The sequence below is a fragment of the Echinococcus granulosus genome (genome assembly GCF_000524195.1).
Source record: "Echinococcus granulosus chromosome Unknown EG_S00068, whole genome shotgun sequence".
NCBI lineage: Eukaryota > Metazoa > Platyhelminthes > Cestoda > Cyclophyllidea > Taeniidae > Echinococcus > Echinococcus granulosus.
In genome coordinates, this window is record NW_020170448.1 from 237,420 (window position 1) to 262,709 (window position 25,290).

Genomic DNA, 25,290 nt, shown 5'->3' on the forward strand with positions numbered 1-25,290 from the left:
TCTGACACTGAACAAAATTTATACAGGAAATAAAAAATGTGGATCAAAGATTTAGACAGGACGCAAATAATGTCTTAGAAAGACGCGCAGTTGATAACACCGTAGTGGTGAATTGTACAGAAACCGACCTTTGAAAAAATCGGGCAGATTGTTTAAATGCATTGGGTAGCACACAAGGAGTCATCTTCATTATGTACACGAGACCCAAAACAGCACACGAGTGAGTTTAGCAGTCCGATATGGGGTCAGATCAACTGCTTTTGTGCCCACTCAGGGAGCCCTCAGGTGAGTTCCTCCCAGAATGGTCGGCACTATGCGTCTCCTTGTGTTGAGAGCCGGAGGTGCTGGGACTGTACATCCCACCAAGCGGTGCAGATTCGAGGGGAGATCCATTCATAGGTAAAATGGAGTTGGTTGAACCGTTTGGGCAAAAGTTGAGGCCGTAAACGAGATTCACGAAACGAGGATTCAATTTTCCTGCGGAATGCTCCTACCGCAAATGTAAATTTAAGAAATGGAATAAATTACATCGAGGAACCGGAAAAACGTTTCACCAGTAAGCATAGAATCACTTCCAGCCTGATGCTTGTAACCGACACGCTGCACATGTAGGGCATCAGCCAACTCTTGTAAACCACCTTTGGAGAACTTGTGTTCGGACATTACTGATTTCAGGTCAACGATGCGGGGAAAGAACATATGCAACATAGCCTGGTATTGCGATACGTGTTCAGGCATCTGAAGCCAGTCTGTGCATATTTTCATCATATATGCGAAATCATAAGCACTAAAAAGAAACACATAAAAAACAAACACCAAAACCTGCCTATGAAAGCCAATCCACGTGATTTGGTCATTCAGTGCCAGACCGCTACCGATGAAAGCCTCCGCGAAATCCTGCTGTTCTATTCCATCGCGTTTCAGTTTGTAAAAATCGATTCCACAGTCTTGAAGCAATTGAATAGAATCGGCGGCATGCGTCTCATTATCAACATTCCACTTCAAATTAAATTGGACAGTTGCGACCGAATCTATACACTGTCCTCTTTCACCAAAGAAACTGAAGCCGATTTGAATGGGACGTAACATATCGATATTCACTTTAATATTGTGATATGCTTGGTCGAAAGTATTCACATATTCACCGAAAACCTTTGCCACCACGCCGGGAAACTCGGTGTCTACCGCCACATATCTCGCGCACTTCGCCAACCTCCGTACCATTCGCATACCTTCGTGGAAGTTATTGGCCCAAATGTCCAGGACTCGCGAGGAGGGAACAAATCCGTTAAAAGAAACTTGGCAATTTGTAGAATTCGGGAGATTGTGCAGGCCCTGAGGGAGACTGTTAGGGTGATATTGAAGGGTATGGCCGAACTGTGTTGATGTAGGATTATGGCGACTATGTTGGCTAATGTACATGTCGGTTGTGATAGCCATGTTCCCACGGAAATTATTATATTTTGGGACCGCGGAATTAAGGGGAGAATCAGAGTTAGTGTTTGGACTAATAACGCTCGGAAAACCGTTCTGTGTTACAGGAACAATATCTCGAAATGGTTGCATTGGAGATCATAAGTGGCGCATCCCACGAAGTCACCTGTAAAAACCAAGCGAAAAAATAACTTATGGTCAAGAACAGCATGATAATGCCCATGAAAGGAGTGTACCCATATAACACAAAGGAGCAGAGAGCCCAGCTATCGGTAAGATAATATCCGCGCAAAAAATGAGCCCACTCTGAATAATCTAAACAAAAGAATTTCGTGACCTGATTTACACTTTTACTTCTTAGCTTACAGCCGTTTAACTTTCGTGTTATGCTTAAGATAATAATTGAATTATTTTTACCTCTAATCTGGTATACATTTTGGAACACTTAGCTTGCATTAATGGCAGCCAGATATCAAACTGCAAAGAGAACGGGGATCACAGGTACATGAAAAATGGTGGTTTAGATAACTTATAGTTGTCTTAAAATGTTTTTGAATAAATTTGCTTGCTTGCCTTATCAGGGAATTAGGTATTTGTATTTAACCCACTCAATAATTATTTGCGTCAAATTAAGTCCCCTCTTATTCTATTGGAGAGGGTGTCGGTGTTTTCACTTACCCAAAATTTGCTGGTTTTCATAATTCGTTAAGAGTGACCAGCATCGGGCTGCATTTGATACATCCCCCTACTAAGCCTACATACTCGCCTGACGCTGACGTGTTCCCATCCCGCAAGTCGGGTAGGATATTCTATGCTTCATAGCGGAGATTGATGTAAAAATTTAGGATGAAAAATGCACCAAGCTTTATACTGGTAAGCAATAGTTGAATGAACAACACACCTTAATTTACTAGTTTACAACACCGAGCATAGAGAAACAGTACATGCAGTATTTTGCCCTTATTATTCCACATTATTCTCCAAAATAAGTCTTTACTAAAATTGCATAAAGGTAATTTACCATGGGAGCTTATAAACAGCCCTAAGGCCTAGACGAGTTGTGGGGCTACTAGCATGGCTTAAAGTCCACACCACCAAGCGGAGGTACAGCCTCTGAAAATCTTCGCGCACGTGTTGACCAGTACACAGTTAAACGAAACGCCCCTTAGCTATGTAGGAACAAAACTGGTCCTGACGTCAAAATGAGACAGAATTACTAAAGCATGTTGTAATGCTTGCATATCTAGTTCAACTCTGCGTTTGGTTGAGCGAACAGATTCTACTTCCTCTGGGCGACACAGCCTAAGGCAATGGCCTTCACTTCGTCGGTAATACGCTTTCTGCCGTAGTACTATGACTACTAGCGACTTCATGAAGGCATCGGGGGCACTGTGCTATCTCTCCAAAATTATCTTTTAAATGTAGTTCGCTTAGTTGAGAAAAGAATGTAGACGATTCTACAATGCTACTGCAAAAGCTAACCCCAGACAATAACCCAACTTTCCAGATGGCGGTAATTCAAAGCTTTTCATGTGCTACCGGAAACAAGTGGCAGCACATGTGACCCAGTTGAATTTATTGGCATTGTGTGAGGTCGAGTAATCTAAAATTACTCTTATGCATGTTCCAAGATTATTTATTAAATAAGAAAATGAGTCGCTGTGTTTCTTTTGTAGTTTACGCAAGTCTGACTAAATGCCCCCCTTCTGTAAGGGGATCACTTTGAATTAAATTATTTCAGTCGGGGTGAATATAATGCAGATCTACGTACAATTCCTGCTCAGTGAGCGAGATGGCTGTGGATGTTTGGATGGAAGCCGCCTTAGTAGAATGAATGAGTGGACTGTTCTAGATCATGATGCGGGTACGGTAGATTACTGCGGGAAGGCCTTCATACCCATCACTTTCGACTGAGTTCGCACCCCTTTATTAGTGCCGAAGTGAATCAAGTGGTGGATTACAATAAAAGTGCTGAATTAAGGGGGGGGGGGGGAGGGCTTGATTTTGCATGATTTTAGTGCTCCTCTTTTAATCAAAATTTAAGGCTGCTTACAGCTGTTCCGTGTTATAGCCAAGCTAATGAAGTGACAAAAATTAAACCAAATGGATGCCATCATCGAAGCTTGTGATGAGCTTTGATTGTGTGCAAGTAATTGACAAAGAAAATGAGAATATGCGCTTTTCCTAAAGTTGCGGAAACCACTTAATTATGGTTCAGAAGCTCATATAATTGACGTGAAATTATCGAGTAATTGTCAGAACGGTCTGCATCGTCTTAGTCTAGAAGTCACGAGAAATGGTTTCGCGAACACAATATCCTCATCACCTTTTAGCAGTAGTGAAACGGCACAACGGAATAGAATCGACTCCACTGAGGGCTGGAAAGAGCATTACTTCCAAAATCGTGGAAGGGACGATTTATGGAAACCATCCAATCGTCGAGATTTCAATGGACTTCCCTATTCCGACAAACTCCACCATTCTTAACACCTCGAAGCGAACCCACCAACCTACGAGACTACTTCAAGACGCGTTCTTACCCTGAAACCCCCACTAAGCTAGAACTTTAACGCATTCACTAGGCTACGCACTCGGTGAGAGCCACATTGATCTTGGCCTCGGCGTACAACCCACACACTGCCATTCACCTTTCGGTGATCACAACGCGAAGCGTGTCGCGTGGAAAGCAGAGCACTCACACGCTAACCACCCTCACAGTGAGTAAAACCACACAACACCCCCATAGGTGGCCAACCGATCACAGACAACCCCAACACAATGCGAGCCGCGAGGCATCGAGCCGCATTGCATCTCCCCACGAAGCACTGCCTTATCAGCACTAAAGGTACTCCCAACAAAGCATGGACTATACAATTTCTTGAAAACACTCAAATCTATTATTTCTAAAGGATTGAATTCGACGATGACTCTAGATTTCATTATACTTTTGTACAAAATGAAACAATCATATGTCTGTATAGAAAACGTGCTCATAGCTTGTACGGAGACCACACAAACACGCACATGGGTGGGAGTGGGGGAGAGCGAGGAGAAAGACAGCCGACCTCATGGAGAAGGGACGTGTGTCATTCATTGTAGAATAGCATAAGTGCCACAATATACGTGTCTCGAATATAAGGTGGAAAAAGTGCGATTCACGGGAGAAAGCAAGTTGTCATGACACAACTCAAATAAAGCATGGCACAAAAAGCGGGTTTGTGTAAAACCGTATGTACCGGCGTGAAGGGATCCTATTTGCAGCAAAAACTCCGCGAAAAGGAGATCACTTCCAGAGTTTCTTGATTGAAACGTTTTTATCTGAATCCTTCTGCATAACCTATCGCAAGCAAAAAGACATCAAATAAAATCTTACCATTATGGTAATGGATTTAAACGAGTTAAAAAAATCAAAGGAACTTTCAAAAAATGTAACAGAAGCAATACCTTCGCAACTGCCATTTCAAAGTCTTCCAGTGTCACATGCACACGGCGCTCCCGCAGGGCGTACATGCCAGCTTCTGTGCAAACTCCCTTTACTTCGGCACCACTAGCACCGGGCATCAGTTCAGCTATTTTTCTAAGATCAATGCCCCGAGTTAAATTCATCTTTCGGGAGTGGATCCGCAATATATCCAAGCGGGCCTCCTCATTAGGAGCTGGAAACTCAATTTTGCGATCAATACGACCGGGACGCAGAAGCGCGGAGTCGAGGATATCTATCCGATTAGTGGCCATCACAACCTGGATAAAATGCGATTATCATACAGCGCCACAACATACTTTGATGTTCTGTTTGGGTTCAAAGCCATCAAGTTGGTTCAACAATTCAAGCATGGTTCTCTGAACCTCGCTATCACCACCAGAACCACTTTCCAAACGAGTTGAACCAATGGAATCTACTTCATCCATGAAAATGATTGACGGAGCATGCTCTCTGGCCATAACGAAAAGTTCACGTACCATCCTCGCACCTTCTCCAATAAACTTCTGAACAAGTTCTGAGCCACTCACACGAATGAAAGTACATTCGGTGTGATGGGCAACTGCCCGAGCTAAAAGCGTTTTCCCGGTACCAGGAGGGCCATACAGCAAAACGCCTTTAGGCTGAGCAATTCCAAGAGCCTCAAACAACTCCGGATGTTTAACAGGAAGCTCAATGACCTCTTTAATCTCCTTTATTTGCTTATCCAAGCCACCAATCATTTCGTAGGTTGAATCGGGCACCTTCTCAACCATCATGAGAGAAACCAGGGGGTCGACTTTGCTGGGAAGAATTTTATGAAGGGTGTAACTGTCATTTCTGAGAGCTACACGGCAATTCGGTGTGACCGATCCGATATCTATATTTTTATCAATGTCGACAACAAATTTCCCTTCAGGCTGAACTTTAACTAGAACTTTTTTCTTGTCCATTGGTTTGATAACTTCACCAACGTAGGAACCTTGTTCTTGAAGAAGCTGAAGTTCCTCACGTAAGAGTCGAACTAAACTTTCATAAAGGTAACGAACAATACCTTTGGCATTCAGCTCATTCCGCTGAGCTCCCAACCTTCTAAGATTCTGCATTTTTTCCGTAACAGTGAACTGGAGTTCATCAATTTTGCTACAGTAATAGTCTCTAATGCCATCAGTTCCTTCAATTAGTATTTCCTTTGTGTCCTTCTCAAGAGTTTTACGCAACTTCCGGGAAGGATCTGATGTCATAAGTCTTGGTGAAGTAACAGGCATATGCTCCACGTCCTGATGTTAGGGAAAAACAGAATTTTAAGTACACAAAGCTTGCAGACTAATAAACTAGAATAGTCAAAATAAATAAAGATTTGCAGGGCAAAATAAGCCTCAGAGAAACAACTTAAACAAACAGAGCAGAGACCACCCACTGTCGCAGCCATGACTACAGCAAAGCCCTCAAAAGTGAGCGTGTGTCATCGGCACATTAAAACAAGAAAATTATTTCCAGTTTAAATAGGAATTCAATTTTTCAAAACTCTTTTATAAAAGCTATGTAAAAAGTACAAAATTCGCATATCGCAATCAAAAGTGGATTAGCTTCACTACGAAGCTACCCAGCTGCGTTCAGAATTGCGCCCAAATCCAATGTGCTTACTTACAGAACAGCTTCGGGCATAAAACGAGTGATAACATCCCAAGATAGGAATCGCCTACCTCGACACCCCCTCCTGACATCAAAATGAAAAACGTACTGAGGTTAGCGCCACCCTGGCACCGGCTTCCGAACCCTCCACGCAATCCGGCTGTGCCCAAACCCATCCAGGCCCCTCACAAACAGCCAAAAGCAAAACAGCTAGCCTCGGACAGACACAATATATGTACACGGCAAACAGGATATCGTATTTAGCAAAAAATGTGCGAATGAAATCAAGCTTTGACCTTCTTATCAATTTGTGCGGGATTGATGACAGATGAAGATTTGCGCTTTTGTGCCACCGATGCACCGGCGCCAGCACCTCCCGGCCCGCTCGGATTAGTTGACAGCCCCGTGACTCCACCTGTACCGCCTCGCTGCTTTCCCTTGTCCTCCATATCTATTATTTCGCGCTCGATTAAGGTGATAAGCGTGCTGCACCGCCGTTGCAACTCCTAGAACAAATTTAGGCGTAAATAAAACCATTCGATAACTATCGGCTGACCATAAAAGCGACGCACCATGGAGGTTCGGGATCGAATAAACCAATTAAATCGAAACTGGGGCGCCAGCCGAATGGCTAGCCGAAGGTCATCATATACATTGTCACGATCAAAACCGAGCTTGTGGAGCATGCAAATGAGGAACCGATCATCTTCCTCTGTGTAATTCTTGCCCTTATTAGGACCATACTGAATTCGCAATTGATGGAATGGGGCGCGGTAACGACCCATTTTAATATCCAAAGCACGCTTCACAGCTGCACGTCGCTGTATCTTCGCTTCTCCACGCTCAATCTACGAGAAAAACCATGGAACGGGACAGGTTTCATGAGACATTTGGCAGTTGGAAATCAAAATTACTACAAACCTGGGCCATGTGTTTATCCACATCCTGGAGCTCACTACATCGGGCCCAAAACACTCGAGCATAGCGTTTAACTTCCTCGGGAGATTTGCCCTCTACATCGAGGGAGATCGACTCTAAATCGTCACGGCCATGTTTCTCGTTGGCCTTGATAAACTGCTGAAAGTCGCGCTTTGACCAGTTTGTGAAGCCCTATAGAAGGGAATAAGGTGGTGAACCACCAACGATGGCACCATTAAAGACCACACAACACAGAACCAAACCAACCTGAGTCAAAAGCTCCTCCTTCTCTGCCAGTTCAGCCTCATCGAGTGGAGTAGCATCGTCTATCTTCGCCTGCTCCTCTTGACGTTCGCGTTTACCTTCCGGGCCGGCATCCGGATTGATAGGCACTTTATAGCCTATGCTTTTTCTAGACACAAGATAGGATTCATAAAATCTTTCGCAAACAAGAATGCACCATGTACTCAAGGTGGAAATCATTGGATATGCTTACCGAAACGCATAAATTTCCTTATCAAGGAGTTCAAAGAGACGTGGGGGGAAAAACTGGAAGTCCTGAATGTTCGGCTGCTTGGGCGGGCGTGGTGCTTTGGGCGCTTTCGGCTCCGACACTCGAAGGGCCTCGCGAAAGTATGCGTCTACCGCGTAGTTGGCTTTGCGCTCTCGTTTTGGCGGCTCAATCCAACCCTGGAACACAAAAGAAAGGTGCTATAGGACTATTGATATAAACTTCACGGACGTGGTGAACCGAGGCCAGTGGCTACTAACCAAGTATTTGGTAATAGTAATGGGAACAAAGGATAGAGTGGCCAAATCCTGCACAAGCCGTTAGAGCTTAGGTTGCATTGAATGGGGAGCAATAAGCCGAGTATAGTGGGAAGAATGTGGCAAATAGTCTACACGCTTCTTACTTTAGGTAGACGCTAAAAAAACCCCAAAAGGGTAAGGTTGGCACTGAGTAAAATGGAGTAGAGTCCACAGTTGGGCACAACAACTTACGGCAAGTGCACCGGAGTTCTGTTGTTTAGTTCGATAGTCCTCACCATCGAAAATGTAGACAGAGTCGGGCCCCTCGTCCTCCGTGTCAAAGCGCAACTGTCGCAGGTTGGACTCACCCATCTTGGCGTACTTTTCATTCAACTCACTAGTCTTCTGCTCCCCACGAGCAAGAATCTCGTCTATATCCTCATCCTTAATTGTGCTCTCCTTGCTGCGGAAAATGTAGTTGGCACCGAATTTGATCATATCGATGACTTCCGTCTTTTGTAATTGATTGGACTTCTGATCAACAAGACGCCCTGCAAGAAAGGACGCCACAACATGGAAAACTATGCGCGCAATTTAGACAGTAACAGTGACGACCAAGTATACAACGTATGAACGAAGAGTAATAATAGAATGCTAACACATGGAAGCAACAACCCATTAATTCCAGGACACATAAACACATAAACCGCAAGTCCTTGACAGAAAAGTTAGGGGCCAGACTGTTTACACTAGAGTTAATTATTGGTTGTTGATACCAACATTTTTAATGATTTCGCGATGTGGTCACAGAGAAAACGAGTCAGACCAAGCCATCAGAAAAAAGGGCAGTTGACTGTGTCGAAGATGTACTTGTAGATAAGCAATGATAAGCAGAGAAATCGACCAAACGTACCCTGTTGAATTACAAGGTTATCCAAGTAGAGTTTCATGTCAGCGCGCATAACGATCCTCTCCTCCACAGTGTTCTCAGTGATGAGACGAAAGACGCGTACTGTCTTTGTCTGACCAATACGATGTGCACGGTCCATGGCCTGTAAATCTACCTGAGGATTCCAGTCTGAATCGTAAAGAATGACCACATCAGCCGTGGCCAAGTTGATCCCCAGACCACCGGCACGAGTGGAGAGCATGAAAATGAACTTCGTCGAGCCAGGACGATTAAACTCATCAATGGAAACCTACATTGTTGAGAGAGAGACTTGATGCTTGTATTGACGGAAGAGTTTTGAGAAAGTGGGGCGTGTTTAAAACCTTACTTGCCGGTCATCATGGGCTGTTTGACCGTCTAGTCGGAAATACTCGTGTCCCCTCCACATGCAATAATCCTCGAGAATATCAAGGGTCCTTGTCATCTGACTAAAAATCAGAACTCGAGAGCCCTGTTCGCGCAGCTTCTTCAACAACTTATCCAAAAGAATCATCTTGCCACAATTATCCACCAAATGCTGGTCGGTGGTATAAGGGGGACCCGGTTCTACGCCATCGAAAAGGTATGGATGGTTGCAACACTTTCGAAGTTGCATCAGGACGTTCAACAGACGCACTTTGTCGGCCTTCTGTCCATTGGTATTGACAAGATCGAGATCCTTCATGAGGATCTTTGTATACAGCTCCCGCTGCATTTTACTCAGACCAACGTATATCTTAATCTCCTTCTTTGGAGGCAGCTTCTTTTCGACATCGGCCTTCACACGACGCAGAAGGAAAGGCCGGAGGATCTAAAGCAGAACACGTGGTTGAGCCAAACATTAACGTACCGAATGAAGGCGGGTAACTAGGGTTTCTTCCTGGAGGGATTGTGAGTTAAAAAGTTCGTCAAAAGTGTCGGAGGAGATGAACATTTGCGGCATCAAGAAGTTAAGAAGTGCCCACAATTCGTGAAGATTGTTTTGAAGAGGGGTGCCGGTAATCAGGAGGCGACTCTGCGAAGTGAACATGCGCACGACCTCTGAAAGCTTGGACTTCTCATTCTTTATGCGATGAGCCTCATCAATCACGAGGTAGACAAAGTTATAGCGCCTCAAAAGATTCTTCTCTTTTATGCACATTTCATAACTTGTGATTAAAATATCCCAATTTCCAGGCAAAATTTCTTCACGGATAACACGTGCCTAGACGATGAAGCAAATAACAGACAAATGACATACTCTTTCGTCAGCGCTCCCTATTAAACAAACAGGGTGAAGGGTAGGCACCCATTTGCGGACTTCATTCATCCAATTCGAAAGCGTCGACTTTGGGACGATGACGAGAAAGGGTCCAGACTTGCCCCGATAGTGCTTTACGTAACCCAGCAAGGATATTGTCTGCAATGTTTTACCCAGCCCCATTTCATCTGCAAGTATTCCGTTGGTGTTGCTTAAACCGAGACCAATCAACCAATTCAGACCACGGATTTGATAGTCCCGCATTTCACCACCCTTTACATCTGAAGCAATTCAGTGCAAATAGAAAAGAAAATTACACCATGGTGTGACATCAAAACGTGTTATTATAGCATTGCTGCCTTTCTTAGTTTCAATAAGAAGTTCCTCGTCTTCCTCCTTTTCTGTACGTCGATGACGGTGACTACAAAATCAAGAAATTGAAAAGACTCACTCTGGAGCAGACAGTGGAGGGGCATGAGAACTCGAAGGACTACTCAAAGTGGCACCAGAATCAGCTCCGGTTTCCTTCAAAGCAGTAAATGCAGCAGCTTTATCCAGCAACTCTTGCATACGGCGTTTCTTCAGCTCAATCTCAGCGGCATCAAGGTTGATTTTACTTGAGCCATTGGCAAATTCGCCAGTCAAGAGCTACAATGGTACGCAAGCATTTAACGAGAAAAAAAGACTTCAATAAACGAAATAAGACAAATTCAACTAGTAATGTGGAAGCTAAAATATTACGAAGGGGGAACGAGGGACTATTCAATGGATATATGACAGCCATGCGAAAAAACCAGACACTATGATCTTGCAAATCACCGAAAGATACCTCCTCCTCGACGTCGGACATTCAAGCAAATTGGGCAACAACAACACCAATCAGAACAAAGGTTCGAATTTCGAAATGTATTAGGCGGCAAATCTACTTATTGAAACACTCTTTTTTCCTTGCAAAAAAACCAATTATAATTAGTATTTTATTGTTTTTATTAAAAATAACTGCTGGTGATTCCAAAACCTTTTGCTTTGAGGAGTTATGCAGTCTTTAGTCAAGTTAATACTTGGTTTTAATGCGCTGCAATGAAACAAACAAAACTGTTTTTTGTATTGGCTTTTAAGAGTAGACTTTAAGCTCTTGGAGGATGTCGATTAGTCTCAAAAAATTTCACTAGTCACTTTACTAAAATCAGAAAACATATTTCTCACATCGAAATGCAAAAGCCAGTACTGAAAATTGATCCTAAGTCATCTGAATAAACCTCTCCGAATCAGCCCCCATTATTCTTGTCCATTAGCTAACACCCTGATCGGCGATTATTTTTGCCAATAACGTTCCTCTCCGTTGTCTCAATTCACATCGAACGTCCATGAAACGCACCCCGATCTCACCAGCCATCTCCGACCCTCCAACGAAGGATCATGTAGCCCACACCCCTGGACTAAGGTGGTCGGTTCCAGGTCTACCGCCTCGAAGAAAACAAATTGAACAAGGATGACCCTCGCCCACGAAACGCTCATAGAGCATCACTACGTCTCCATTAGTGTAATTATGCCCCAAATCTGGCAAGTGCCGAGAGCAAGCATTCCCAAACCCCATCTTGAATTTCTATTGACATACATTAGAGTACAAACCCGATGGCACATTTTAGAATAAAAAAAAAACAAGCAAGTGTATGATGTGTGGATAACACATTTAAAACCTATATCTGCATGCGAAGGCCTTCAAAAGGAGGTCAGCTTGGTCATCCCTGCCGATGCCGATACCATTGACTGTTCAAGCAGAGAGTTCAGCTCTTTCCGAAAAATAGCCTAAAAGGAGGTGAGAAAACATTCTGTACGCTTGAATGAGATCCCAAACTACCTCCTACTCAATCACGCGATACGTTAGCGAGGAGGCCCTTAGGCCCGTACACCAGCGTTAATCCAGTGTCTGGCAGGGTGGGGATGGACAGGAGGGGCAGTAACCGCGGCCCCCCTACTACTCACCTATAGACCTGCTTGCTCTGCTTCTGGCGCAGCAGAGAAGATTGGATCTTTTCGCGGATATTCAGCATCGCTGCCCGGCTATAGGAGGGAGGTGCTACAGGAGCGCTGCGGCGGCTAGACAACTACAGAGAGCGGTGAGGTGTTAGACGAGTAAAAAGTGGAACGAACCAGAGTGAGGCTTACATGGGAGCGAGCCACAGCGTTGCGAATGCCACGCTCGACCGATTTGGCGGTGGCAGTGGCGGAAGGCGTGCTGGTGCTCATCTCCGCTACAGTGCTCCGCCCAGAATTCCCACTGAAGGCTCCGAGAGCAACAACCACGGAGAGTTCGCGCCGACAAGATTTCATTGCGTCGTTCAGTGCCTTCTGTACTGCCACCGTGTATGCCAACTTTGTGCGAGCCTTGCTTTCCGCCTGGGTCAAAAATTTGCAAAAAAAGTTGGTGCTTAAATATAACGCAAAAGAAAAAACAACTCCTGGGTGATTATTACATCTAATGTATTATCCTTCGCGAAGTTGTGCCGTTGGTCGACTCATTCATGATAAAATTCAATTCTGTCAAGAAATTCCATAAAAATGGGTTTGTTAAAACAAAAAAGGACTGAGTCCGCGTACTTTAATCAAGATCCCAAAAAGGTGCTTACCGGGTACAACTTCACTCGATCCCAAAAATTCGACCTGACTTCAAATCAAAGATGGCTGCTGGCCAATTTTTTTTTCTAATCTAGTACCTCTACATAGAAAACCAGCCCAAGCTATTTGAACATATTTGTAATCGACCAGAAAATCATCTCTAATTTCTAGTCCTATCCTGTTACCCAGAGGAGATTAATTATGCCAACGTTACTATGGAAATCTTTACACTCGGTTAGGTTGTAACGGAGTATAGGCCTTTCTACAGAAACAAAATCGTTGCTATTCAACATTGGCTCGGGAAAGCCTCTGCGCTGTTACTTTCTCACAAATGTAAACAATACAGCCTTCCAAAAGTGAATAGATACTGGGGCGGCGCAAGCACAGTATTTGGAGATTCTGCTTAACGTCAGGAACGGACTGCTTACGAATTAGTAATTGTTCCCATTCAAAAGGGGTGGACAGGGCATGGAGTGAGGACTTTCGATAACAGTGGGAAAAGTCCACTCACCACAGGAGCCCATTCACGCATGATGGCCTCTTCAGTCTGGTCGATGTCGCCTCCACTGTCATCCTCCTCTCCCTCTTCCAGTGGCTCCGCATCTTGATGTGTGTTGTCGTCATCAACTATTTCCCCTTCCTCCTGTTCTGATTCCTCCACTGCGTCCTTGCCACACAAGTCAACCTCTCCATTTTCTACGGAAGGCGATTGGGGAAGTGGAGCGCCTTCAGGTCCTGATGGCTGATTGAGTGTAGCATCATCGCAGGGTTCATCGGAGTGTCTTAAGACAATGCATTATCAAGAGGTATCAATATACCTGCCGTAGAGATTGTGTATGGTTGATTAATGCCAACTTTATTCACCTCGACTTAATATCAGCTGCGAATAGCCAGAATAAGTAGATACGAGCACTTAAGATTAGGTGCCAATTTGAACGTGGACGATATTAGATTAACAGTAAGCAAGTATACCAATAAGCCACTAAAGCGAGAAAATTTTATCGCTGCATTAACACGAACAAGATGATTCAGTTTAAAACGTTCGAGAAGCAATCTAATCTGTGCCTTAGAGCTGAAGTTCTTAACATATACCTACCCAGACTCATTAGCAACATTTTCGGTTATGGAGTTATCAGCTTCTGCTGGAATACTTTCGATATCCATATCAGCAGGAGACGGAGAGCGAGATGTAGGAGTGGAGATATCATCTTTTGCACCCGCTGCAGCCTCCTCTTTTGGTCGGGACGGCGGCGTATTTTGCTCGATGAAGGAATCAAAAATATCAAACGCATCCATCATGCATTCTGTATCGGATCTAAAATATTGGACGCATTAAGTATGATTAATGAAAACACCTCAAGAGAAACAAGCAGCCGGTGATGCCGTGTACCTGTCTATTCTCACGGCCTTTGAGTTTCATGTAAACCATGATTTGACGATTCGACGTACCTCAGCATATAGGCTCGATGTAACTATGACGCCCTATCACAACTTGGTTTACATAGCAACGACGTACTGGGGAAGGCTGGCCACTTTATTTGGGTCTTCACTATCTTAGGGTCGTCTAGTCCTTGGTGACACTTCGTCACCTCTGACGCATACGATTCTTTATATATTACATTTGTTAATGAAAATAAGTTTTAACAACAGGGGAAAGCCAGACGGCATAGGGGGCTTAACAGTCAAAGCAGGAGCGACATGACAACCCACTGTGATATTTCCTCCAGCTCTTCATCGGAACGGGAGAGTTGGGCCAGGAGGGCATCCGCCTCATGTGGACTCACATCTGGTGCAACCGATGTGATGTAGAAGTTGCAAAAACTCTCAAGCGAGCGTTCCACGAGTGCTTGCAAGTCCTCACGATTGAAAGGCTCGTCGATGTTGATTATCGTTGAAAGACCTAAAGAGCGACGGTCTGCGTGGATAGAGAGGAACTCACCCGAGGTTTCTTGTGATAGAACCATAATCAAGTCTGACATGTTTTCTGCAAGGCGTTGAAGACTTTCGTAGATCTTTCCGTAGATAACACTGGAAGCTGCAGTCGAACCCACGTTTTTAAACCGTTTGAACAATTGTTCCGCTAAAGCAGAATAAAGTGAATAAGACAACAGCGAATGCAAAAAAAAGCATAGGAGTGCAGAAAGAGGACTAACTATTACTACAGAGGGCAGGGGCATCCGTGTCCCCATCTGGCCCAACAGCTTCGTGGCCATTTTGCTTAAGCCGGAGAGTTAGCTGGAGGCGAATGCGCATAAGATCCTGCTCCAGACAGGCAAGTTCGGGGTGTTGAAGTTCGGCCAGACGCTGAATGAGGGCGTGGGCGGCGCGAGCGAGGGAGAAAAGGCGCGAGAAGCGCCTGCGAAGACGAGCGCACCTTGCCACTGATGCGTATATCGTCGATCCACCCTCGCCCAAACTCCGACGTCCCGCCTTCATCACATCACATGCCCAGGAGCGCAGTCTGCCTGAAAATGTACAAAAAGAAGACTTTGTAGTCGATGGGAAGACCTTCAATTTAGAATTTGCACAAGAATAAGGGAATTCACACGTGCGGCTACAAACTAGCATGCTGAAAGAGGTAAGCGCAAACAACCAGATAGATAAACATAGATATGTGGCTTTATAGAGACGGAAAACGAAGCCATAACATCCTTATATTCTTGTGGTCATGACATTTTACATAATTCAACCCCATACTTCTCGTGAAGAAAATCGTGGATTCTAAAATCAAGCAAAGTGTCGACGGCAGCAACAGCAAAAGAATGCTACTACTAGTTGTGTTCACAGGTATGTGTGGCTTTCCAGTCTCCTGCTATTCGGCCCTCACAGTAGTAATGTGACATCTACACTATACTACTCAGCGCAGCAAGGTATGAAAGCATTTGCGGATACCTGAAAATGATTTTATTTAAAAAGATATATTAGTTGCTACACAAATAAGGACTGAGAAGAAAGGAGCCTGCTGCTAGTTGACTCAATTCGACTACACGCGAAAAACAATTAATTCAGGTTACGCTACTCAAAAAAAATAACCGACGAAAGTCAAAAGGCCAGACGATCCCATTTTTGCATAAAAAATACTGCATTTATGGGAATTTGATACATGTACCTAATTCACAGACGAAGTAGGGAAGAGAATAAAAGCAGCAAGCTTTTTTATGGGAAAATGCGTACACACTTACCTAGTGGAATGATTTGAAGAGCCTCACGATGCCGGAATTGAAGTAGACGGTTAAGTGAGGCATTTTGAATATCTTGAATGCTTTTCGTGAAATGCTCAATATCTCGTTCAGCATTATTAACATCGTTGAGAGCAACTAGAAGTCAAAAAACTCACAGATCTCACCTTGAAGCAGCTGCCTGGAAGTTTCCATGTTGATATGTTCAATGATGTCGGAAATTGCAGTATTGGGTAGTTGTGCGAGGCCTTCGTCAAGCCGAGATATACAATTGAAGGAACCCCAGTTTTGGGGATTGGAGTAAAATTCTGCAACATCACTGCATGTTTCCGTAAGTTTATGCAAAGAGGACGAAATCAAGTCTAATAAAAAAGCAAAACAAAAATAGCAAGATCTAATAATTACAGAGGTGCCGCTTTTTGTGTAAGTTAAAATAAGTTGCACATGATAACAAACGTGCTAAGACCACAGAACAAACTCAAAATCATCCAAAGTATTTTAAGTAGGACGAATAAATGCGAACGACTAAGAATCTGGGGGATCGGTGTGAGTGAACTATTGTCAGTCAATCTTCAGAAGCAATAAACCAAATTAAGCAATTAAGCAAATACACCAAAAATTAAACATGACTAGTAAACCGCATGACTACGAACGGGATTTAAACGAAATCAGCTACAAACTCGGCCACAATTAGCTGAAAGTCTTGAAATCTTTTTGCGCATACCTTGGATGTGAAATAAGAGCAACAAAATAATCCAAAAAACCTACCCCCATTTCTTGTTGCACTGAACGTACTTATGATATTTTCTGCATAATTCTCTACCAGTTGTTGAAGATTTAATAGTGCATCGCCGCCAAGCATTGCGTACAGAAAGGTCTTTACGATTGCGCAGCTAAATAGGGCCTAGTTAAAGTAGAAGCATTGTGAATAAAAAGCATGCACCTCTGGGGTACAGAGGCAGTATTTGCAAAGGAAAAACATTGTTTTTCAAATGTACACTATATGGCCTAAAAACAAGGGCTATTTTGTGAAATTATTGCACTTATTTTTATGTTAACGACTACAAAAATAAAGTCACTTAAGAAATTTTTGAGGCTTATTTAAATCCCTTGAGTATTTTATCGCTTTCTGTTCTAAAAAATTCAATCACATTCTACCCCAACGGGATGACATTTTAATGGGAAGGCACCTTGGTTTCCAACATATTTCTTTTTTGAAATTAAACTAAATATTGGCGGATCTTCTTCCAAAACCTAAGGACTAAGTATTTTTGCATGTAGGTCGGAACTATTGTAGGGTCCCGAGACTCCCTGAAGACGAATGAAGACACAATGCTCGGACAGAATACATATATTCAGCGCAGAGAAGGCGTCTGGGCTATTGACATGGCCCAAAAGGCCAGCCCACCCAGTGAGGTACAAGAAGGCTAATTCAAAGTATAAAAGTGGCGCCTCACCAGAACCGAGGGATAAACCACCATCGTATTACATAGCCTCCCTCCTCTTTTGAGCGTCGTCCCCGGTGCTCCCACAGGTCAACCTCCCGCGTCAGCCATTACAACGTAGTCGGTGCAGTAAAGAAACACCCACGAGCCGACTGTGCCAGTCACCAAATTAGCGCGCAACATGACCTCAACGTCACTGATCCCTCTTGGCGACTTGACTGCATCTGGGGTTTCGTCCGGTTTAGGGATTTGATTCAGGACGGGGAACTGCGTCGGCCATCACGCGTGTCCATAGATAGGTGCAGGAGCACTGGCCTAAAAGCAGATTTGAGTAAGGGAATACAAGATTTAAAACAGGTCTATGGGGGACGGAAGGGAAAATCCGTAACGAAACTTCCAGATGGTTCACGGCTAGTGTCGCTTCAGTTGTTAATAGCTTTTCTGCAGAACACGGGACTCGGAGAGATGCCGAAGGTAGATGTCAACATCAACCCTTCTATTAGGGGTCATCACCATTCTCCCAACCGTAGCATACGTCCTTCTTCCGCCCCACTAAATCTTATCACGCAGAAGTGGAGAATCAGGATACATGTCTTTCAAGATCGGGTTCGCTTTCCGCTGCCACCAATGCAGCGTCCCGAGACTCCCTGAAGACGAAAGAAGACACAATACTCGGGCATAATATATGTATTCAGCACAGAGAAGGTGTCTGGGCTGTTGGCTTGGCCCGAAGGCCAGCCCACCCATCGAGGTACAAGGGGGCTAATTCAAAGTCCCAAAAGTGGCGCCTCACCAGAACCGAGGGATAAACCACTATCGTATTACACTATTGTCACATCCGCGTCGTACTTTTGCATACTACTGCCGTCTTCCAATATTACTATTGAGTCCCTTGACTTACCTGAAGACATAAAGAATTCTCGAACTGAATATGCATTGTCGACGTACAGCTGGGATTGAGGCTACTGACATGATCCTCGGATCAGGCTGTCAAGCAAGGAAAAATGGCGTAGTCCCTAAGAGACCCGTCACCACACCCGAGGTTATAAAACGATTAACACAACCCATTCAAACAAAGAACTAGCTAATTTTTAGCTAAAATTGTAAAGTTGTCGTAGTTTTTTATTGTTTAAAGTTCTCGTGTAGCTGCGCTTGGGCATTTCAGGGCAAAAAAATGAGCAAATACGAACCTTGTCGAATACTCATGACGCTAAGCGGAAGCACAAGTCGCGAAAAGATCCCACGCATATAAAAACAAAATATCTATTGACTAAATCAACATAATCAAATCCTGATTACTAAAATATATTCGCTATGACCCAGCGAGTGGAATGTTATACTTTGATGAAGGAAACGCCCCGTAGCAATATCACCAATGAAGCATCCCTGTTCTGGTGGCTCTATCAACATAGCTATTGAAGTTCAGACAATTATCCACCCCATTGCGATAATGCTGTAATGTTAAGCTAAATGCCATTACAATAATAGCTTCTTCCCAGGGTTCATGCAAAAAACAAGCTTAAATAAATACTTTTGAAAAGAGGAGAAGGTTGCGTAAGTAGCGTGGGTAGGCACCGAAGTCCGGAAGAAGTAAAGATTCTACCAAACCAAACAGAAGTGGAGGAAATATAGAACAAGAAAACAGGGATGAAATAAAATAAATGGTGCAGCTGTCACTACGTTAGTCCTTTAGCTCTTGACAGATCCGACATTCTGCCATAGCTGGTACATACTGCTCCATTTGAATGGTAACCTCGTGAACCAGGAATCGACGACGCAATATTCGATTGGCGCGAACCAACTGTTCCTGGGCAGATTTAATATTACCTATTGAATGAAGATGTTAAAAAAGTTTGTTATGAAATACAATTCTCGGCATGTCTATTTAAGAATAGAATAGGGGTAGCACGTAATAATCCCAAAAAAGTTCCTACAGCTCTTTTATGGCCTATTCATGTCCGTATGTATATATCCATTATGATGTTTAGAAGTGTGAAAATCCCTTAACATATACCTAATGATTCTAAATTATCGACTTTATGAACCGACTAATTTAGTTGAATAGTAGGAAGAGCATTGGGGGAAAATGTGGCATGTGATATTAGAGCAGAATACTGCTCCAAATTAAACGGTTTAAGCAAAGAAAATCCCCCTAGACTTAAAAATTAGCCCTGAAGCACACGTCAAAATCGCAGAGTATGGAAGGAATGGGGATAATGCTTTATTTTTATCCTTATCCACTACACGCTACTAAACAAACTTTCTTGACATAAGTGTAATACGATAGTGGTTTATCCCTCGGTTCTGGTGAGGCGCCACTTTTGTACTTCGAATTAGCCCCCTTGTACCTCGCTGGGTGGGCTGGCCTTTTGGGCCATGCCAATAGCCCAGACACCTTCTCCGTACTGAATATATATTCTACCCGAGTATTTTGTCTTCTTTCGTCTTCAGGGAGTCGCGGGACGCTACATAAGCATTCGGCAAACACGTGTATAAGTACGAAATAGAGGTTAACAAATGAATCTAACTGACACGGATTTTACCGTTTCTTTATTTGGTGACAAAGTCGTTTTACAGCAGTGGAATTATCTAATAAGCTTGTGTCTACTTAAAGAAAAATGGTTTCACTTAAAAAATGAGACAGACACACGAACTTGTGAAGTGCCCTCATATATTTCATAATGTATAATTAAAATAAGTAAAGCACTATAAAGGTGCCGATGACTAAAAATCTTTAAGAAATTAAGTGGCGCTGGAACAAAGTGTTGCTCCTTATTGACTGTGTGAATTCTCAAAATAAAGTGAATGCCAAGGCAAATAACAAGTGTCATAAGGTACTGTTTTCGCTTTGAATTTTTAAATTCACTAATTTCTAAGATGCGTGAGGGTGGACTTTATCGGAAATTCATATATTTCGTGGCAAGGATAGAGGGTTAATAATGTTGATACTGGCTGAGGGTAAACACCTCAATGGCTTTTTACCTAGCCTAAGAAGTTTTTGGGGCTTTAAATATGTGTAAAATTACATTTCCCGGGGTCATGTGTGCAAAAAGAAAACAAATTATAGCAAATAAATTGTTGTCATTAAACGAATGAGTAGCATATCTCGCATTATGCTACATGACTTACCCGTGGCAAGGTGGACCGAAACAGCAGTCTTACTCGTGGTAAGGCTCCACATACGTAGGTTATGCACCTCCACAATACCTGGAATGGCCTGCAGTGCTGAGCGCACTTCGGCAAAGTTAAGGCTCTTCGGCACGCCCTCCATCAGGATGTTCATCGCGTCCTTTAGTATATTGACAGTGGTCAGCAGAACCAGTACTGAGAAGATGAAGGTGCATATGGGATCGGCTATCTTGTACTCCGGCTAAAAACCAAAGGAAAGATTCGATTAATGCTTTTAAGAGTCGATTATTGGGCTGATGTATAAAGCCAGAAATCATTCTCGCCCAACTGTTGGACGTTCTAGAAGGTCCTAAAACTTGCGTTCTTTCTCAGCCCTCCTGGTAGGCTAGTGCCACTTGCAGATAGTTACTGTGAGGTCAAGGCCAAGCAATATACGATAAATAAGCAAGATTAGGGCCGACCGAGACTAGCATGCATTTACTCACGCTTCGTGTCTGATTAAGAGCTCGACAGGATCCAAGCTCACGCACGGTCGTAGGGACCACGCTATCCCATGGGCCAAAAAGATACGATAATTATTACAGGGCATTCAAAGCTGAAGCTCTGACTTGGCCTAATGAGTGCACAAATTGCCGTGTGGGTCCTATTACAGGCGACCTACATGTCATTCACCTAGATATAAGTGGACAGTCAATGAAGAGGAAAATCCTGAATTCACTAATTTCCACTTCAAGCGCATTAGGGAAGTGCGAAGTTTCGCCGCAAGACACTTAAATAATATAAATCTATCAAAGATGACTACGTTTATCAGTGATACTTCCAGCTGGGGAGGTTTCACTTCCCCGCTCACGCATTCTGTAGTGACTCCTGCGAAATATTAGAGGGTGGGTTTCCCGATTCTGGACGTCCGAAAGAAGCTTAACTCGTCTAAAAACTTAAAAAGAGATAATTTTGTTGAATTAATGAAATCTTCCACGGAGGGGATAACTGCAGAGTACGCCTCTCGTGTTTCAATTCCATCACAAATGCTTTCAATGTAAGGCACGATTAAGACATTGAAGTGTTTTGGAGGTTTAGAGGAGCCCTTACCCGGAAGTAGATGACAAAAGCAGCGATCATAACTCCAAGACTTTGTAGAAGGTCACCAATCACATGAATGAAAGCTGCACGAACGTTGATGTTTTCTTTCTCCTGCTCCTCAACAGTCGTCTCCTCTTTCACCGAGTATTTATGAGAGTGGTGTCCGTGGGGGTGATCAGTAGTGTAGGGCTTTTGTAAGCCCTGTTTGAACTCCCCACCCTCACAGATAGCTGTAGATACATCACCGGTTGGATCGTTGACAAGCTCAACGTCATCCGAGCGTAAGAACTTTATGCTCGATATTTTTTTCTTCATTTTGGAAACAAAGCCGTGGCTATGGATGTGGGAACCGGATTCGTGATTGTGGCTGTGACTCCTGCCTCCGTGATCGTGTCCATGTTGGTGGAGGGTTGCAGCCATTCTATCAAATTCAACACACAAATTGCGAATTAAGTAAATCTACACAGAAAATATAAATGTATAGAACTCAAGTGGCTTACACCATATTTACAGCAACGCCGATGGCAGAGGTAATGAGCATAACCATTCCGTCGATTTCATAGTGTTGATGAATCACTCGCATTATAGCAAGATAGACAAGAATGCCTGTTACTAGCCAAATCATTAAAACTGAGACAAGAGCACCAACGACTTCTACAAGGGAAGAAATGAGAGAAGGATTTACTTGCAAGAAGATTCCTTGGGGATTTAATGAAACCCTTTTCTCCCCCCCCCCCCTCTTAACCCCACCTCGACAAGCCTGTTTCTCGGACTGGAAATGAATTATACCAGAGCACGTACCAGCACGATACCAACCAAAACTCATCATTCGCGTCGCCGGTCGTCCAGACAGAAATATGGCAAAAAGACTGATGAGGAAGCTGGCAAAATCGGTCAGAAGATGAGCCGCATCCGTCATGATTGCCAAACTGCCGGCGAGAGCGCCACCTGAACCCGATCGGTTTGGTTATTAAAAGCTGTTTTTTACAATAACTGATCCCCGAAACGGAGTCATGCATTTCGTGATTCATCTCTCAGTAGGATGGCACAGAGCTTACCAGTAGCTTCACCAATCATGAAGATGAGGCATAGTGCACTAGCAATTAGAAGTTTCCTCCTCGCAACTTTGTCAATTCCTTCTTCATTTGGTCCAGAATGACAGTGAGTCCCTGCGGTAAGAAAAAGATACAATGGCATGCTTTGTACAACTAAGTCCATTTCTTTTACTGAAAGAACATTAGTAGCAACTTACCACCGCCACCATCTGCGTCATCAGGTGGACTCCTGAAATTAGACAAATTGAAGGGAAATTGTACATTCATTTTAAAAGACAAGCCATAATTCTAAGGGGTAGTAAAAAAACCCCAAAACACCACTCAAATTGATCAGTAATACAATGCATAATTTTCTCTCAAAATGAAGATTGAATTTTATAAAATAGTTTGATTACCAAAAGCAGGTACCGGAAATGTATTTCAGCCACTTTTGCATCAATCTGTCACAATTTTGCGTTCAAACTGCTTAAGCTGCGGTTTTGCATCAAAAGGCATTAATAGGGGGTGGGGGGGGGGGGGGTGGGACATGAGGATGAAGTAGCGTCTTCGGCCCCCTGACATCTAAGAGCATGCCATAAGGCCACTTCACCGGGTCTGCTTAGAAGGCCTACAGGGTCTTGCATTGCTCGGGCTTTCCTCCTGACCCTTTAGTGTCTAAACTTGTCCTGGATGTTTTATAAGTACGATACAAAATGACCCGTTAGCTTATCATACTTGTCCCAAGATGTGACCCAGTTGGGACAAAAAAGAATAGCATTTAGAACAAGTACCTAGATATTTATTTCAATTAATTTGGAACCGAATAAAGCATTAGAATATGTAATAAGAGTGACTAGAACAGTGTACTTATTGTCTTCATGCATAATTTACTAGTCAAAAACTGATAATACCCTAAATAGTCGAAAAGTTTCCATCATCTCTATTCTAGGGAAATAACCCATGCCACATAATAAGGAATATTTTTTTGGATAAAATAATATCAACCGAATTGCCTTTACTTGTTGACAAAAATATGCTCGGATTATGGTGTACTTGGGATAAAATAGAGGCCACTCTTCAGTAAAAACAGCCCTCTAAAAAGCTTTGATGTCACTTTAAGCCTACTACATGTCACGGTGACAACTCAAGACGGAGGCATGTAAACAATGAACACGGGTACGAATCATACACTTCCAACAATATCTAAATTTCCGTTAGAAATGCCTAAAAAGGAGAGGAGTGCTACTCTTTGTAAAATTTCTAATAAGAACAATATTAGCCATTTGATAGGAGAAAGTTTAAAAGGCTTCTTACTCCTTAAAGGTCTTCTTAATACTATAGCTGCGTCCTTTCGATTGCATCTCCACATCATCAGCCTGCTCGTAGCCAGTGTGCAAGTCTCCCTCGTTCATGTTGTTAAGTGACGGGATGTACAATATGTCTCCCTCTCTTACACCCCTCCTAAGCCTTATCTCTCCTCCGGTCCTCAACCTCCTTCATTCACTAATTGGTCACACAGTGTGTGTGCGGTGCCAGTTCGTGGGCCACTCCACCAGTCGCTCACTTCCGGTGTGGACGGAAGTTAATCAAAACGATGGTTGTCTCATTTTTAAGGAGATTATCCTAACCATCCAACAGTCTTCTCGACCCTGATCTACGATTACATCACCTCATCAGTTTTGGCAGATGTTCAATTTCGTCTGGATAACGCTATACTTACTCACTTTCAGTGAGCTTGTATCGACACGAAGTGGGACTTGTCCGCCAGTTGCCCTTCGCGCTTGACGTGACTTCAGGGATTCCGTAAGGCAGGCTTCTGATCTACGAGTGTGCCATGTAACTGCATTCTGAATAAATCGTTGTATTACTTGCCCTCAGACACAAATTGGATCAAACTAATCCGATGAATTTACTAGAATCCTCCTTTTTAGAACACGAGTTCATTAAAGAAGTGTTGGGTTTGCATAACTCCACGTCGATTGGAAAACATGAAGTTATCAATTTGGTTAAAAGATACGCTAAGTCCTAAAAAGACCCTCGTTACCAAAAAAGTATTACACGTTCATATGGGCAGTATTAAGTGCGCAAGCCATGTTCTCCATGCCCAGTGAAACATCTCACTTAGTGCTCGGCTTAGAAGAATAATTACGTACGGGCACAGTTAGTGTGAAAAAGTCAAACCGGATTTAAACGGATTTGCTTAGAAATCTCGAAATTTCGAAGTGGCCATACAGTTAAGCTGATATTTAGGTGATGGGTGCTCCTAGACAGCATTTCTTGTAACTATAAGTTGAATTCAGTACACATGTGGAGGGGTTTTATCTTAGGCCCAAACAAGCAATTAGGAGTGATTAATGAATCGAGACACTGGTTGCGCCTAAACAACTTTTCTAGCCGTCTTCCTCTCTAGGACGTAGAATTATGCAGGAGATAGTTAAC

General features: G+C 43.3%; 3 protein-coding genes across 3 annotated transcripts; all 3 read right to left on the bottom strand. All coding sequences in view use genetic code 11, as the record gives it.

The window, feature by feature from the left end:
* Positions 1 to 250: 250 nt before the first annotated feature.
* On the bottom strand, positions 251 to 11,215 carry EGR_07033 (putative global transcription activator SNF2L1; the record flags this gene model as incomplete). The annotated part of the gene is made up of 19 exons (XM_024496282.1): positions 251 to 490; positions 529 to 787; positions 845 to 1,530; positions 4,879 to 5,175; positions 5,215 to 6,174; positions 6,639 to 6,713; positions 6,826 to 7,035; positions 7,102 to 7,377; positions 7,451 to 7,639; positions 7,715 to 7,859; positions 7,944 to 8,137; positions 8,450 to 8,748; positions 9,111 to 9,396; positions 9,475 to 9,936; positions 9,976 to 10,329; positions 10,366 to 10,646; positions 10,683 to 10,786; positions 10,817 to 11,013; positions 11,195 to 11,215. The coding sequence occupies 19 exons, from the start codon at positions 11,213 to 11,215 to the stop codon at positions 251 to 253; spliced, it is 5,535 nt and encodes a 1,844-aa protein (XP_024349309.1).
* An 872-nt stretch (positions 11,216 to 12,087) lies between these two features.
* On the bottom strand, positions 12,088 to 17,025 carry EGR_07034 (hypothetical protein; the record flags this gene model as incomplete). Its single annotated transcript, XM_024496283.1, has 10 exons — positions 12,088 to 12,174; positions 12,360 to 12,473; positions 12,520 to 12,765; positions 13,496 to 13,766; positions 14,081 to 14,299; positions 14,695 to 15,064; positions 15,138 to 15,449; positions 16,167 to 16,301; positions 16,331 to 16,525; positions 16,959 to 17,025. The coding sequence occupies 10 exons, from the start codon at positions 17,023 to 17,025 to the stop codon at positions 12,088 to 12,090; spliced, it is 2,016 nt and encodes a 671-aa protein (XP_024349310.1).
* Positions 17,026 to 18,188: 1,163 nt separating this feature from the next.
* On the bottom strand, positions 18,189 to 24,263 carry EGR_07035 (putative zinc transporter protein; the record flags this gene model as incomplete). Its single annotated transcript, XM_024496284.1, has 9 exons — positions 18,189 to 18,255; positions 19,342 to 19,435; positions 20,738 to 20,978; positions 21,827 to 22,238; positions 22,318 to 22,471; positions 22,619 to 22,765; positions 22,876 to 22,986; positions 23,070 to 23,101; positions 24,166 to 24,263. The coding sequence occupies 9 exons, from the start codon at positions 24,261 to 24,263 to the stop codon at positions 18,189 to 18,191; spliced, it is 1,356 nt and encodes a 451-aa protein (XP_024349311.1).
* Between the last annotated feature and the right edge of the window lie 1,027 nt (positions 24,264 to 25,290).